The sequence below is a fragment of the Cetorhinus maximus genome, chromosome 4 (assembly GCF_964194155.1).
Source record: "Cetorhinus maximus chromosome 4, sCetMax3.hap1.1, whole genome shotgun sequence".
NCBI classification, from domain to species: Eukaryota; Metazoa; Chordata; class Chondrichthyes; order Lamniformes; family Cetorhinidae; genus Cetorhinus; species Cetorhinus maximus.
The window spans coordinates 170105116-170122954 of record NC_135882.1 but is presented as its reverse complement, the minus strand read 5'-3'; the positions used below and the strand labels follow the sequence as shown (position 1 = coordinate 170122954).

At 40.9% G+C, this 17839-nt stretch overlaps 2 protein-coding genes across 2 annotated transcripts in view; both read left to right on the top strand.

The window, feature by feature from the left end:
* LOC144680024 (uncharacterized) overlaps positions 1 to 17839 on the top strand; it is a 147638-nt gene that overhangs the window by 86988 nt on the left and 42811 nt on the right. The window lies entirely within an intron of this gene.
* The window catches only part of pop1 (POP1 homolog, ribonuclease P/MRP subunit), a 77014-nt gene that overhangs the window by 17041 nt on the left and 42134 nt on the right, over positions 1 to 17839 (top strand). Inside the window, exons 4-9 of the mRNA XM_078541107.1 lie at positions 2837 to 3009; positions 3567 to 3815; positions 6825 to 6912; positions 8591 to 8766; positions 10603 to 10850; positions 13852 to 13942. Coding sequence (XP_078397233.1) covers positions 2837 to 3009; positions 3567 to 3815; positions 6825 to 6912; positions 8591 to 8766; positions 10603 to 10850; positions 13852 to 13942 — 1025 coding nt within the window. The remainder of the gene's footprint in view (positions 1 to 2836; positions 3010 to 3566; positions 3816 to 6824; positions 6913 to 8590; positions 8767 to 10602; positions 10851 to 13851; positions 13943 to 17839) is intronic.

Genomic DNA, 17839 nt, shown 5'->3' with positions numbered 1-17839 from the left:
GTAGACTGATGGGGCAGTAATCGGAAGGGTTGGATTTGTCCTGCTTTTTGTGTACAGGACATACCTGGGCAATTTTCCACATAGACGGGTGGATGCCAGTGTTGTAGCTGTTATGGAGCAGCTTGGCTAGGGGTGTGGCAAGTTCTGGAGCACAAGTCTTCAGTATTATTGCCAGAATATTGTCAGGTCCCATAGCTTTTACAGTATCCAGTGCTGTCAGCCATTTCTTGATATGATGTGATTGAATCGAATTGGCTGAGACTGGCATCTGTGATGCTGAGTACCTTTGGAGGAGGCCGAGATGGATCATCCACTCGGCACTCCTGGCTGAAGGTTGTAGCAAATGCTTCAGCCTCGTCTTTTGTACTGATGTGCTGGGCTCCCCTATCATTGAAGATGGGGATATTTGTGGAGTCTCCTCCTCCAATGAGTTTAATTGTCCACTACCATCCATGACTGGATGTGGCAGGACTGCAGAGCTTAGATCTGATCCATTGGTTGTGGGATCGCTTAGCTCTGTCAATTACTTGCTACTTATGCTGTTTGGCATGCAAGTAGTCCTGTGTTATAGCTTCACCAGGTTGACACCTCATTTTTAGGTATGCCTGGTGCTGCTCCTGACATGCCCTGCTGCACTCTTTGAATCAGGATTGATCCTCTGGCTTGATGGTAATGGTAGAGTGGGGGATATGCCGGGCCATGAGGTTACAGATTGTGTTTGAGTACAACTCTGCTACTGCTGATGGCCCACAGCGCCCCATGGATGCCCAGTCTCGAGCTGCTAGATCTGTTCGAAATCTATCCCATTGAGCATGGTGGTAGTGCCGCACAACATGATGGAGAGTTTGCTCAGTGTGAAGACAGGACTTCATCTCCACAATGACTGTGCGGCCGTCACTCCTACCGATACTGTCAAGGACCGATGCATGTGCGGCAGGCAGGTTGGTGAGGATGAGCTCGAGTATGTTTTTCCCTCTTGTTGGTTCCCTCACCACTTGCTGCAGACCCAGTCTAGCAGCTATGTCTTTTAGGACTTGGCCAGCTCGGTCACTTGTGGTGCTACCAAACCACTCTTGGTGATGGACATTGAAGTCCCCTACTCAGAGTACATTCTGCACCCTTGCCACCGTCAATGCTTCCTCCCAAGTGGTGTTCAACATGGGTGAGCACTGATTCATCAGCTGAGGGAGGGTGTTATGTGGTAATCAGCAGGAGGTTTCCTTGCCCATGTTTTACCTGATGACATGAGACTTCATGGGGTCTGGAGTTGAACTAAAGGGCTCCCAGGGCAACTCTCTCCTGACTGTTTACCACTGTACCGCCACCTCTGCTGGGTCTGTCCTGCCGGTGGGACGGGACATGGGCAATTTTATGATTATACGATTTTCAAGGGGTGCAGGAGCCAAGGTACCTGGGGGTGTCTTTTGAAGGTACAGGCCTACTGGAAAAGGCTAATAAAAGGCAGGCAGGATTCTTGGCTTTCTGAATAGCGACATAGAGCACAAAAGTTTAACCTTAATGAAACAATGGGCAGGTCCCGGCTGGAATATAGTAGTCAATTCAGGGCACTACACTTTAGGAAGAATGTTGAGGCCTTGGAGCGATTGCAGAAGAAATTTACTTGTATGGTAACAGGAATGAGGGACTTCACTGGTAATTGTTCTCCTCCTTAGGATAGATAAGGTTAAGGGGAGATTTGCTAGAGATGTTCAAAATCGTGAGTTAATAAGGAGAAATTATCCAGTGGCAGAAGGGTCTGTAACCAGTGGAGATAAATTTAAGGTGATTGGCAAAAAAGAGGCAGGCGCCATGAGGGAAAATTAACTGCGCTGATAGTAATGATCTGAAATGCATTACTTGAGAGATTAGTGAAAGCAGAATTATTATAATTTTAAAAGGGAATTTGATAAATACTTGAAAAGGAAAAAGTGCAGGACAATGGGTAAAGATCAGGGGCTTGGGACAAATTTGAGATAGCTCTTTCATCTGTATACATGGGCTATGAAAACTTACAAGCAAGTACCTGAAATTTCATAGAATCATGGCGGCATATAAAGTTTATGGCACAGAGAGAGTCCACTTAGCCCATTGTGCCTGCGCCAGACAAAAAGCGAGCCACCCAGCTTAATCCCACTTCCCAGCATTTGGTCCGCAGCCCTGCAGGTTAAGGTACTTGAGGTGCATATCCAGATACCTTTTTAAATGAGTTGAGGGTTTCTGCCTCTACTATCCTTTCAGGCAGTGAGATCCAGACCCCTACTACCCTCTGGGTGAAAAAAAAATCCTCACCTCCCTTCAAATCTTTTTGCCAATCACTTTAAATCTGTGCCCCCTAGTCACTGACCTCTCTGCTAAAGTAAATAGGCCCTTCCCATCCACTCTATCCAGGCCTCTCTCAATTTTGTGCACTTCAAACAAATCTCCTCTCAGCTACATCTGTTCCAATCTTTCCTCATAGCCGTAATTTTCCAGTCCGGGCAACATCCTTGTAACTCGCCTCTGTACACTCTTCAATGCAATTTCATCCTTTCTGTAATAAGGTGACCAGAACTGCACACGGCACTCAAGTTGTGGCCTAACTATGTATTTGTATGTATGTAGGATGCCTTTAGTAGCATAGTTTAGTTAAATTTATTGCCTGAGATTTGCAAAGTATTGGTGACATGGCATATGAAGGTGCCACCTTTGTTAGATATGATGTAAAGGGGATGAAATTGGAGAGAAAATCTGAAGGGGAGAGAGGTTGGAAAAATAATTTTTTTTCATAAAATTATAGCACCAAACTATAACACTAAATATTGTTAATCAATTTCTTAACTTTTTTTTCATACTGCAGCAACAAATTTTGCTCAAGCCCGTGCTGCTGAAATCAATGCCATGTTGAAAGCAGTCACGCACAAGTCTGGTTCTCAGTTTCTGCAGTCACTACCACCATCAATGCGCAGAAGAGCTATGAGTCACAATATTAAACGTCTCCCAAGAAGGCTTCAAGAAATTGCAAGGAAAGAGGTAAAGCTAGAACAAGTGAATCAACCAAAGTACCTGGAATGCTGCCTGTAATGGCGGCAAAAACTCTGAAGTCGCTCAGTTGTCTGTTAGTTACGTTGATTGGTGTGCTTTGAGTTTTTATAAAACCGAGATCTAGTTGGGATGAATGGCGCCTTGTATCTGTGCTTTGTGATTATATCTTCTACATGTTTTGCTACTCGATTTCGTATTGAAATGGCTATCAGTAGATTTAGGGGTTTGTGCCCTGTTCTTTGTTCTGGTTTCCATTGGGTGAATTTTAGTAAGGCCTTGCCTGACTGTTTTAGAGTACAGAATTAATTCCCTTTTTGAGATGAATTATTTTTAAACTTAGCTTTTAATATTCTCATTTTATGAGCTGAAATGTTTGTTGTTTTAAAAACTGCAGAAATAGTATTTTCATGTTAAACTTTTTATTCTAGTATTGGTAACAAACTTTGTACTCTTGTTGAGTGGTCAATGCAACTCTTTGGAAGAACAATGTGAAAATGTTTTGAGAGCCCTGATTTAGTAACTTGCTCTCCAAACCTTTTCTACAGGTGGAAAAAATTGCCCAGCTGAAGAAAGAGCAATCGAAGAGCAAGTCTCGTAAAGCCCGTAGACGACATGGAAACATGTTAATGGAATTCAATCGAAGGCAGCGAAAAAATATTTGGCTGGAGACTCACATATGGCATGCAAAAAGATTTCATATGGTCAAAAAGTGGGGATATTGTTTGGGCACTAAACCAACCACTAAAAGTTACAGAGCATGTTATCGTGCTATGACGAAGCAGTGTCTTCTGCAGGTACCCTAAAATCTTTGTTTTTTTTAAAGTAATTTTGTGGAGAATAATTGCATTCAGAACTGTAAGATACCAGTTAAATTTGCAATGTCCTTATAATTGAATACTGCTTTACAAAATCATCTTTGGTATTGAGCACAAAAGCAAGGAAGTTATGGAGAACCTTTATAACACACTGGTTCAGCCTGAACTGGAGTACAGTGTCCAATTTTGGATACTGTACTATAGGAAGGATGTGAAGGATTTAGTGAGGGTGCAAAAAACATTTACTAGGATGATTCTGGCGATTAGGAATTTCAGTTATGAGGATAGTCTGAAGAAGCTGGGGCTATCCTTAGAGAAGAGAAGGTTGAGAGGAGGTTTGATAAAGGTGTTGAAAATCATGAGAGGTCTAGACAGAGTAGATAAGAAGAAACTGTTGTCTTTGGCTGAAGGGTTAGGAACCAGAGGAAGCATTTAAGGAGCTTGCCTTTGGTTCTTTTGACAATATGAGAGAATAGGTCTTTACATAGCAGGTGGTTATGAATTTGGAATGCATGGATAAATCTGCTTCCACCACCCTTTCAATCATAGCTTTCGAAGGAAAATTGGCCAAGCAGGGCAATGGGGAAAGGGCAGGGGAATGGAACTAGCTAAATTGCTTTTGGAAGAGAGCTGGCATGGCTGAGTAGGCCAAGTGGCCTCCTTTTGTGCTGTAAACATTCTAGGGTACTTTGCTATACTTGAGAGATTATTTTAGTATTTAATACTTACCACTTCCTCCTTCCCCTACCAGCCCCTCCGCTCCACCAAAAAAATGTATGGGAGAGAAGGATCATTAAAAAAAACAAAGGAAGGTTGCCTCACTTATATATTGCTGGGAGTATTCTGGAACAGTTTTGTGTAAATGCCAGCATTACATGGTTCAGTGGTCAACATATTCACTGAACAGTTATGATGATCTAAAAGCTCTGCACAACATCATGTTTCAACATAGTAGTTCTTATTTCTCAACTGACCCTAATCCCTCAGTCACTGCAATTTTTACATAATATTTAATGATACAATGGCCTTGAGGGGCAATCACTTCAGAATGTAGCAGCCAGGCTGCAGAAGAATCCTTAAATAATTTAGAAGCTCTTATAAATTTACATTACAAATCCATGTAGTGAGCTACCAACGTGCTATAACTCAGTTACTCTTGATTTTTTTTGTTCATTCATGGAATGTCGGTGTTGCTGGCAAGGCCAGCATTTATTGCCCATCCCTAATTGTCCTTGAGAAGGTGGTGGTGAGCTGCCTTCTTGAACCACTGCAGTCCATGTGCACCCACAGTGCTGTTAGGAAGGGAGTTCCAGGATTTTGACCCTGCAACAGGGAACTAACAGCTATGTAGTTCCAAGTCAGGATGGTGAGTGGCTTGGAGGGGAACTTGCAAGTGGTTGTGTTCCCATGCATCTGCTGCCCTGTCCTTTTTAGGTGGTAGAGGTTTGGAAGGTGCTGTCAAAGGAAAATTAAGTTTATGAAGATAGCTATGCTGTGATGAAAGCATAATAATTATCATATTTTTCTAGTTTATTGTGATGTAGGTTTATGGGGGTAAGTAAAGTTGGCTCTGTGTGATTTAATTACATTTGGAGTCCAAGTTTTCAAGTTTGAAATCATCAAAAGAAGCTAGGTGCTTGACTTGCTAATGAGAAAACATGGATGCTGGCTTAGCATGTAAGGTGTGAAGGGAATTTGCATTTTTAGATAAATGAAAGCATATTTGGATTTCAAAGGCATCTTAGCCTGTTTACAACTAGCTAGATAAGCAAGGCTAAGGAATATGTTTATTTTTCCCAAAGGTTACTGACATTATAGTGGCAACATGGAAGTTTTTATATTATGAAGAAGATATAGTTTCAAAGACACATGGAACAATAAAATTTACATATTAAAAGAGAGAAACATATATAAAGGAGAATGAAAGGCTATGTGTCAGAAGGCCATATAAGATCTAACAGGAGTATGTGAAATAGCCTTAATGAAGCCTCCAGCATTTATGCATAATTCTGCTATCTAACAAAAGTGAAGTTGGGGAAAAGCCATTTGGAATTCCACTGTCCAGGATATTGTGTTAACTTGCTGAGTTTGTTTTAAATCTACAATCTATTTTGGACCGTTGCCTTAAAGGGAGTGTAACTAGAGGCCAGGTTAATTAGGACTTTTAGGAGTTATTATAGTAGCAAGTAATTGTAGCCTTATGTATGTGCTTGAAATCTTTTCTATTTTAATTTAGTTTTTAAAATCTCTAAAGGTCTTGGTGGACTTATAACATCTGAATTCAGTGCACACATCTCATAATAAATACAAATTGCAAAACCATTGTGATGGCACAACCAAGTTTCCCTTGTGGATTTGGTCTGCCTGGCACACATCATCTGCCACGTCATAACAATGTTCAAGTGGAGGTTGCAATTGAAGATTGTCCCCTGACATTTTGTCCGGAAATTAACCTATTCAGCTTTGAGGCAGAGAGAAAACTATATTTGGATGAAATTTCCAGTTAAATTGTTTAAAGGTTTGATGCAGTAAGTCAGTTCTCATGTACGGTGATCAAAGTAAGAGAGAATTTTTGACTACACAGTTTAACTAGTACATTTTTTTAACTTTCAGATCTCCTTGAAATGAAAATGTATTGAAAAGTAAATATTCCAGCTCAATACTATTTTGTCCTGTGTGCATTTTTAGACAAAGGATAACTATATTTACCTAGACAGCATGAAGATAATTGTTTGAGTTCAAATAGAGTTAGATTCATAGAATTGTTACAGCACAGGTGGAGGCTATTTGGCCTGTCATTTCCATGCCTGGTGTCTGCAGGAGCATCTCGGTGAGTTTCACTCTCATTGATTTGTGCACGTGTACCCCCAGGCCTCTCTGCCTCACCACACCCTTTAGAATTGTATCACCATATAATTACCTGTTCATTTTCTTGGAGCTATTGACCATAGTTTTCATTGGTAAACTTCCTGCCTGCATTTCTTCCAGGATTTGTCTTACTATTGCTGCTTGGAGCTGAATGGTACGGAGGATAATCTCCTGAAGTCTCTTGCACGTTTGAGTAGTAGAGATGCAGGTATTTTTATTGGTATTCAAATCCAGAATATTTAAACGTCATCCTCCATTTTATTTTACTGTTTCTTGATACAGCGCGTTTCCAGACTTTTGACCACACACTTTTGACACAGCTGCTAGGAGATATACTTAATAATGTGTGGTAGACACGAAGCAGAGTTTACAAGCATTTATTACCTTCCCTTGGTGGCCTGATAAAGGTTGGGAACTCCTGGGTGCCATACTATCTATTTGACATTGTGTGTTAATTCAACACAAAAGTCTACTCAATCCAATTCGTATTGCTCCTTGTAATAATACAAAGAACAATTCAGTGTTACTTATGTTTCAATGGATTGAAAACTTTTAATTTTTTTTAACACAGATGGGCTTCAAGCTAAATAAATTACTTCTTTCTTTCCTTGCTGCAATACAGAAGAGTGTTTACATGCCTGGGAAGAGAGAATCCAACCATCTCCCTGTGACATTCAATGGCATTACCATCATTGAATCCCCCATTATCAACATTTTGAGGGGTGTGGGTTACCATTGACCTGAAACTGAACTGCATATAAATACTGTGGCTTCAGGAGCAGCTCAGAGGCTGGAAATTGTGCGGCGAGTAACTCACCACCTGACTCGAGCCCTGTCCACCATTTGCAAGACACAAGTCAGGAGTGTGATAGACTACTCTCCACTTGCCTGGATGAGTGCAGCTCCAGAAACAATCAAGAAGCTCGACACCACCCAGGACAAAGCAGCCTGCATGATTGGCACCCCATCCACCACCTTCAACATCCACTTTCTCCACCACTGACACACAGTGGCAGCAGTGTGTACCATCTACAAGATGCACTGCAGCAACTCACCAAGGATCCTTCGGCACCTTCCAAACCCATGACCTCATGATCTAGAAGGACAAGTGCAGCAGATGCATGGGAACACCACCACCTACAAGTTCTTCCCAAGCCTCACAGCGTCCTGATTTGAAATATATCGCTGTTTTTTCACTGTCACTGGGACAAAATCCTGGAACTCCTTCCCCAACAGCACTGCGGGTGTACCTACACCACATAGACTGCAGCAGTTCAAGAAGGCAGCTCACCACACATTCTCAAGGGCACTTAGGGATGGGCAATAAATGCTGGCCTAGCCAGTGACTGCCATGTCCTGTGAAAGAATAAATAAAAAAGCCCCGGGAGAAAGTGTGGACTCTCCCCACTCCATTAAGAGACTTCACTAGTCATGGCCATTCTCTTTATTTCACTCCCTTGCCCCTCCACTCAAGATAATTTAATGGCCCAAACCCTCAACTCCCTCGGTTTACTGGGCTTTGGAACAGCCCTTCCTCCAAGCTCATAAAGGTAAATGACCTTGTTTCAGAGCGGTTCAGTGGCGTCTGCTTGCATTGGTTACATTTCTTCCCCTGCACACTCCCAATGAAAGTTTCTGCTCTACTCTCACCCATGTTTACATAAACACTGTTTGATCTTGACTCGGCACGTGGAATTCTGTAGGTCAACTTGTTATAATTATCGAAACCATTCAACGATACCTACTTGTGGAATGACTAATGTAAATTTTTTTTTGTTTCTTAGTTCTTCATTATACATAAAACTTGTTGTTTGGCAATTTTATTATACCCTTAATTGGTCTAATGAATATTGTCCTGCTGATTTTTGTTTTGTGTGGTACTAAAGGTACAACATTTGCCTCTGTGGCCTGTCTGTCTGGGAAGTGCCAAGGGTCATTGGTTCTTTACAAGGCAGACCGATATCCTGAGAAGCCACTGGGCCCAGTTACATTCCTATGGAGGCCTAAAACACAATCTGAAAACAGACAGCTTTGGATTTGGGCACATCCAGCACTTAAAATGGTAACTAATTTTCATTGTCACAATGCTATTAAACGTAGAGATTTATACCATGATTTGTAAGGAAATTAGTCAGAAATGTAATTTGAGGAAGATCTGAAATTACTAAAATCAATTTATAACCAGGTATGACTTTAATTGATTGCTATAGCTTTGAAGAATATTATGTAAGGCATGTGATCATAACCTGATAAAAAGGAGCAGGAGTAGGCCATTCGGACCATTGAGTCTGCTCCGCCATTCAATAAGATCATGGCTGACCTGACTGTGGCCTTAAGAGCACTTTTTTGCCTGTTCCCCCATAACTCCAGCCTGTTACATGCGGTTTCCACGCACCCCTATCACCACCACTTTTGCCTACTGTTGCAGCTAAGCCTTCAGTCAACTGGACTATGCTCTGTAATTAATTCTCTAAACTGCTCTTTTTTTCCAATTCCTTCTCCCAAGACCCTCACTTAAAAAAAAATTTGTCACCCCTCTAATCTTTTTGGCTCGGCATTCATTTTTTTCCCTCCCTTGCGCTGTGAAGCGCTTGGGGATGTATTGTATGTTAGAAGTTCCACACAAATGAAAGTTGTTGTACATCGTTTGGAAATATTTCTAGTGTGGGCATTGGGTGCACTTAGATGTAAAACGTCAATGTGGGACTTGCTTCCACATGGGTTTGCTGAGGAGAATGGCGTAATATGTTTAAGGGGAAGCTAGATAAACATTTGAGAGAGAAAGGAATAGAAGGACATGTTGATGCAATTGGATGAAAATGGATGGAAGCAGGTACTCGTGGTGTGCACAAATCAGTACAGGCTTGTTGGTCTGAATGGTCTGTTTCTGTGCTGTACACTCTGTGTACAGTACAAGTTCTGAGTAACTTTCCAGTGCCAATTTGACTCGGTTGGAACAAATAAGGTCACAGGTTCAAGCCCCTCTTCAAGACAAGAGTACGTAATTTAGACTGACACCAGTGCAGTAGGTGGTGCAGAATTTTGTTGTTTTGGAGGTGCTGTATTTTTTTTTTAAATGCGATGTTAAGCTAAGGTCACATCTACATGTTTAGGTCAACCAAAAGGAAAAACTTGCATTTATGCCAGGCAGGGTATTTACAAAATACTAAGAGGTGGAGAAAACGTGTGTATTTTTAAAATGTTTTCCAGAGAATAGATTAAAAATACTTGTCAAACAGGGATTCTTTTTAAGTAATAAAAACCAAAAATGCTGGAAAAACTCAACAAGCCTGACAGCATCTATGGGGATAGAAACAGAGTTAACATTGAGTCCATATGACTTCTTCAGAGCAGCTTTTAAGGTTGTTTTTGTGTTGCGCTAGGAGTAGAGGAGAGGAGCAGAGGAGGATGTTATCATCTAAACAACTTAAGAAAGGTTTTGGCAAGGGAAGAATAAACAAGTGCTTGTATTTTTGAGAACATATTGGATGGAGGTAGATCAAAACTTATTAAGAAGTATATAAGAGGCTTTGGAGAGAACAAAATTTATTTGCATCTTTCACTTACTGTTTTACAAAATTTGAGGTTTATTTTATTCAGTTATCAGTAAGGTGTGTAAATATTTATTTTAAAGAAGTGTTGTATTGCTTCAGCATATTTACTACAGTAATATTTCTTCCTAAATAACAAGGATAAAGGAGGAGGATTAGTTTCATATTGTGATACCTAGTATGCACATTAATTCTCAGTTCCAGCACAAACCTGACTGGAGTAATTCTCAGTGCATCTGCACCTTCTGTGAACTTCATGCAAATTATTTTGTATCTACTTGCACCTGAATATGGGTGGGGGAGCATCCAGTGCATGTACTTTATAATTGTACTTCCTTTTTCTTCAGGATTTATTAACTGAGCTTCAGTTGGTCTGTCAATGTTTGGATGCCCCTGTACCCGAACCAGCTCCTAGTGAATGTAAAACTATAACACACACAACAGTAAAACAAACCAACGTTGTTGGCTTGAAAAGAAAACGGCAGGATAAAGCTGGAGAGGTGGTCATACCCGAGAAAAAGATTATAGGCAATGGCACCAGAGATCCATTGAAAACAGTGACTTGGACATCATTAACTACTGGCATTATAATAGAGTGAGTACGCTACCTTTATGAAGAAAGAGTGTGGCTAGAAATCTACATGTTAAGGAGTAATTAGCTGGCATTGTTGACATTAATGATGATAGCATACTGACTACTGGGCTGATGCTTTGTGAGCATGAGAATTTAAATTCAGCTAATAAATTAATTCAATTAATAAATATGGAATTAAAAAGTTAGTCTCAGTAATGATCACCATGAAATTACCAGAAATGAACCAGTGCAGGCTGCTTATTGCCACGCCATTTGCTTTTGAACATTGGTGAAAAGAGAAATGAAGAGAGAGAGCTGAAGCTTTTCGTCTTCTACATATCAGGGCAAATGTTGCCAAATTTCAAACAATCATAATTTATACTACAGGAGAAAAGGGTGCTGATTTGTTGTCTTGCTGTTCAGCAATATTCATTTGTTTTGCTGAAAAAAAGCTGTCTAAGCTTTTCATCTTGCAGTAATCAGGACATCTCGCAAGAATAGCAATATAAGGGGAAAACAACAATTTATACTGTATGTGAAGAGAGTGCTGAATAGTTGGTTGGCAAGTTGCCCATGCTTGCAAAACTCAAAACAGTGTCCAACATTAGGTGTGATTCTGCGATTGGACAATATTTGCTAAATAATCCTCAGCGTGCTAAAAATTATGCTGACAACCAAATTAAGATTCAGTTAGGCTCATAGTGTGGCGCGTTTGCGTGTACTGGAAGCTACGTTTATTAATACACAAGGCCCTGTTCCTTGCAGACAGACAGAACATGTACACGCATTGACCTGTTTCACCGAAACAAAATAAATAACAGCCATTTGCTGACTCACCCCTCATGGCAAATGTCTTGGCCAATCAGGGCCAAGCTGCCTGTTTTAAGTTTCAAACAATGCTTGGCAGTTAACTGTCAGATACCATCACTGGTGCATTCTCCATGCCAACGCCACTTGCGAACCAATTAATCAGCGCACTCTTCGCATACAGTATAAATTGTTGTTTTCCCCTTATATTGGTATTCTTGCAAGCTGTCCTGGCTAGTGCAAGATGAAAAGCTTAGATATGTCTCTCTTTTCAGAATACTGAAGTTCTATACTACCAAATGGCTATTTGAATATTAATTTGCTTTTATTATTCTGGGTCCCTAATTCAGGTCTCCCAAAAGTATGACTTCCTTCATGTGAAATTGGATAACTCTGTTTTGGAATGCTTTGTTATAAGAAATGGCTCAGCAGAGTTTGGCAAGCTGCATTTGTCTAAATCTCTGAAGCATTCAATTCACAATGCGTTTGTTGCAACAGGAAAAACAACTATATTCAGACAGTCTCATGAGCTCTCAAGTGCATGATTGAATTTGTTCTGTTTCTCAATTCATCTGCTGTTGATGCCTTCATTCATGCCTTTGTTACCTCTGGACTTGATTGTTCCAACACACTTCCGTCTCCCACGTTCTTGTCTCTGTAAACTTGAGATCATCCAAAATTCTGCTTTTTGTGATTCATATCTGGGCTCACTGACCTCCACTCAATCATGGTCAAGCAGCGTCTTGATTTTAAAATTCTCATCCTTGCTTTCCAATCTGTCCATGGCCTCATGCCTCCCTCTCTCTGTAATCTCCTGTAACTCTGCACTCCTTTTTAAAAATGTTATTCTTTCGTGGGATGTGGGTGCTGCTGGCAAGGGCAGCACTTGTTGCCCGCCACTAATTGCCCTTGAACTGAGTGGCTTGATAGGCCATTTCATTGGGCAATTAAAAGTCAACTACATTGCTGTGGGTCTGAAGTCACATGTAGACCAGACCAGCTAAGGATGATAGATTTCTTTTCCTAAAGACATTAGTGAGCCAGATGAGTTTTTACAATAATCAATAGTTTTATGGTCACCATCACTGAGACTAGCTTTCAATTCCAGACTTTATTAATTGAATTCAAATTCCACCAGCTGCCATGGCAGGATTTGAACCCATGTGCCCAGAGCAATAGCCTGAGTCTCTGGATTACCCGTCCGGTGACATTACCATTACATCACCATCTCTTTCCAAGGTACAGTAAGCCCTCGCTTGTTGTTATGCTCCTGAAACAGGCAAGTTTAAGTGAAACAACCTTAAGCAAAACAGGATTTTCTCAGTGCGACCAATGTAAAAGCTGTAGTTGCGTTCTGTAGGACTTTTCCCATCAAGACAAAAATTAAAACCCTATACCCTCAAGTTGAAGTAATGTACATTCCTAAATTCCTATATTTGTAAATGAGAATTTTAAAAATATAATGTAAAAAAAGAAATATGCTAACTCTTCCTGCTTGCCTTCTGCAAGTTGACACTCTCACTTGCCGCTTTTTGCCCCACTCGCCACTTTCTCTCCCGAACGCTCACTGAGCGAGGGCTCAGGAGAGGGAGGAAGCGAGCACCTGGAACTGCGAGCAGGAGAGTCTGGGAGGGTAACGGCAAGTAGGAGAGAGTTGGTGAGGGTGAGTCTCGGGGAGCAGGAGAGGTCTCTCCAAAATGATGCCAATCGGGTCACACACACTCCCAGCACAAAATGATGCTAAAGCAAAAGTCCTGACACTTAAGTGTGTGTAACAGCCCGATTTATACCTGTAATGCTAAAGGAAAATGACACTGAATGAGACAACCTTGCTGTCCCTGTGCTTCTCTAATTCTAGCCTCTTGAGCATCCACAATTTTAATTGCTCCACCCTTAACACCTGTAGCTTCAGTCGCCTATGTCCTAAGCTCTGGAATTCCCTCCATACCATGCATGTCTCTATCTCTCTTTCCTCCTTCAGGGTGCTTCTTAAAACCTATGCTTTTGATCATCTGACTGAATGTCTCCCCATGTGGCTCACATTTTGTTTTATAATGCTCTTGTGAAGCACTTTGGGATGTTTTGTTATCAATGCTATACACGTATGTTTAGAAATGTATGGTTGAGTAAGAAGGGAGAGCTTTGCAGCAGTAGATGTTCACAAATGAGTAAGTTTATTGCTTAATGCAGAACTTGTGGGATTGTCTTATTTCAGAGATCTGACCATGGAAATTCTGAGGTATCGGCTGATTGGCCCTCTATCCCACTGTGTGATGTTTGAAGCTTTACAAGCTGCTGTCCTGAAAGTAAGTCTTTTGTTGGAGATATCCTGTTGTGAAGATGAAAGATTCACTGCGACCTTCAAAGTTGGGCACTCCATTCATTATTATTTAGTGATTTTCTCAGTCCCCATGTTACCCATGAACCTGGAGGTCCGGTGCTGCTGTCATTTGTGGCTCAGTGGGTTTATGTTACTATGTTAACTGTCAGTTTTTAAGAGTGTAGAATTCTAATGCGAGCACAGTGACGATGTAGTAAATTATTCCAAAACGTCAACATGTCTGGGGTGAAATCACACTGTGACATTTTCCTGTTCAAAATAAGCGAATTTAGTGTCTTTGATAGAGACCAGAGAAATTTTGTGTAAATGCTTAATTATCTCGCAGCATGATTTCAATCCCTTAAAAATTGCTAACTCTTGCTCCCGTTAGTCAATTCCTCCTGTTTGTGTCCAAATGCCTTGTCACCAAAATGTGAAACAGAAATGACTTCCTTTTAAAGAAAAAAATATTTTTGACTAGCCTTGACTAGCATCATAGAATTTAAAAAAACACTTCACAGCATTGTAGAAATAACATTATTTCCTGGTAATCAGTCACTAAATATTAAATAGTAACACTAAAGTTTTGAGATCCACAAAATCTGGTTCCTTCCATTCCCTTTCAAAGGCCCCTTTCTGCATCAGGCATCAATATTGTGCACAGTCATCTCTGCTGTGCTTTTAAAAAGGAAAGAAACTGCAAAAAGACATTTTATTTGATTTGAAATATAATCAGTAATATTCAGTAAACAGAGGTGTAGCTGCTGTACTTGTAAATCTTGGTAAAATTTCAGCTTTGCTCTTTAGCCCTCTAATACTGGGCTCTGCTTATCTTCAATTCCTATGTCTCAACTGGCAGTAATAAAGACATACAAACATATGAATTAGGAGCAGGAGTCCCTTGAGCCTACTGTGCCATTTGATAAAATCATGGCTGATCTGATTGTGGCCTCAACCCCACTTTCCTGTCTATTCCCCACATACATTTGCACATTGTTTTGCTGTCTCTCTCTCAGACCCACGATGACAACTCCGCATAATATTGTGATTAATTGCATGTTATACAATAAATCTGCAGTGAGTTAATCTCTTAAATGATATATTTTAACCTGACCTTAATTTTGCACATGTTCTGTTCTGTTCTTTTCAGTATTGGTATAAATAGTGCGACTGCTCTGCTGTGCCCTCTGGAATTCTTGCTCGGTTCCCTCTATTACCTTGCTCTTTTCAAAGCCCTCCTATTTGAAATTACCTTCTTAGTTTCCCATTCCCAACCTTATCATTTCTGTTGTCTTTTCTAAGTCCTTGTCACCTTTCATCCTTATTGTAAAGTATTCTGAAATCTAAAAAGTGAGGAGTGCCATATAAGAATCACAGAATCTTTACAGTGTAGAAGGCGGCCATTCGGCCCATCGTGTCTACACTGGCTCTCTGAAAGTGCATTAAACCTAGTCTTACTCCCCTGCCTTATCCCCGTAACCTTGCACATTCTTTCTTTTCAGATAGCAATCCAATTCCCTTTTGAGTACCTTGATCAAACGTGCCCCTACCACCCTCTCTGGAGTTCATCCCAGACTCCAACCACCTTCTGGGTGAAAGAATTTTTCCTCACATCACTTTTATTTTGCCAATTATTTTGAATTTGTTCCTTCTAGTTCTTGATGCTCTCTTGAATGGGAACAGTTTCTCACTATTTACCCTATCCATATCCCTCAGGATGTTGAATACCTCTATCAAGTCTCAGCCTTCTTTTCTCCAAGGAAATTAGACCCAACCTCTCTAATCTATCCTCGGGTGCAGTTCTTCATCCCAGGAACCATTCTCGTGAATCTCCTCTACTCTCTCCAATGCCTTCATATCCTTCCTCGAGTATGGTACCCAGAACTGGACTCAGTACTCCAGATGAGCCAAACCAGTGTCTTATACAAGTCCAGCATAACCTCTTTACTCTTCTACTCAATGCCCCTATTAATAAATCCGAATATGCCATACATTTTGTTAACTGTTCTCTCAACAGGCCCTATCATCATCAATGACTTATGTACATGTACACCAAGGTCCCTTTGTTCCTGCACCTCCTTTAGAGTTTCTCCCTTCATTTTCTACTGACTCTCCATATTCTTCCTGCCAAAGTGAATCACTCCACATTTCTCTGCATTGAACTTCATCTGCCACTTGTCTGATCAATCTATCAACATGTCTCTATCCTTTTGAAGTTCAAGGCTATCCTCAACACAACGTTTCCAATCTTCATATCGTCTGCAAATTTTGAAATCATGCACTGAACACAGTCTAGGTCATTTAATATATATCAGGAAGAGCAAGGGTCTCAACACTGACCCCTGGGGAACTTCACTACAAACCTTCCTCCAGTCTGAAAAACAACCATTTATCACTACTGTTTCCTGTCACTTAGCCAATTTCTTATCCAAGTGCCTACTTTCCCTTTTATTCTATGAGCTAGAATTTTGCTCTCAAGTCTGTTGAGTGGCACTGTATCAAATGCCTTTTGAAAATCTATATACACCACATCAACAATCTTTCCCTTATCAACCTTTTCTGTTACCTCTTTAAAAAAAACTCAAGCACATTAGTTAAACATGATTCTCTCTTAATGAATCCATGATGGCTTTCCTTAACTATGTAGCAATTGTCTAAGTGGCTATTGATTTTGTCCTGAACTGTAGTTTCTAGAAGTTTCCCAACCACTGAAGTCAGACTGATTGGTCTGCAGTTCTGGCTTTATCCTTGCACCCTTTGTGAACAAGGGTGTGACAATCACAATTCTCCAGCCCTCTGGCACCACCTCTGTGCCTGAGGAAGACTGGAAGTTTATCACTAGCGCTACTGCAGTTTCCACTCTCACTTCCCTCAGTATCCTTGGATGCATCTCATCTGGTCCTTGTACCATATCTACTTTGAGTAAAGAGAGCCTTTCTAACACCACCACCTTCTCAATCCTGATTTCTTCTAGTGTATTATCTCCTCTCTCAACTCGGCCTGGGTACATAAGAGTTAGGAGCAGGAGTAGGCAATTCAGCCCCTTGAGCCTGCCCCGCCATTCATTATGATCATGGCTGATCTAATTTTGGCCTCAACTCCAATTTCCCGCCCTCTCCCCATAACCTTTCAACCCATTACTAATTAAAAATCTGTCTATCTCCTCAAATTTATTCAGGGTCCTGGCATCCACTGCACTCTGAGGTGAATTCCACAGATTCACGACCCTTTGAGAAAAGTAATTCCTCTTCATCTCTGATTTAAATCTACCACCCCTTAGCCTAAAGCTATGGCCTCTCGTTCTAGAGAGGGTACTACAAGGGTAGTACCTTGTTCCTTTGTAAAGACAGATGCAAAGAACTCGTTTAATACCCCTGCTATTTCTCCTGCCTCCAAACAGAGCCCCCTTTTTATCCCTAATTGGCCCTACTCTTTTTTAACCACACTTATTATTTAATGCTTATAGAAGACCTTGGGATTCCATTTTATATTAGCTACCCATCTCTTGTCATGCTCTCTCCTTGCTTTTCTTATTAGTTTTTTTCACTTCCCCTCTGGTCCTTCTAAATTCAGCCTGATTCTCCATTGGATTTTCTACTTGACATTTGTTGTACGTGCACTTCTTCCTTTTCACCTTCACCTCTATCTCCCTCATCATCCAGGGTGCCCTGGATTTATTTGCCCTACCTATACCCATATAACTTGACACTGGCTGCAATACTTTTTCTTTGAAGGTGGCCCATTGTGTAGCCACTGTCTTTTCTGCCAACATTTGATTCCAACTCGCTCAACTCGAATGCATTCTCATCCCATTGGAGTTGGCTTTCCCCAAATAATTATCCCTGCTCGGGATTGTTCCTTGCCCTTTTCCATGGCCAGCCTA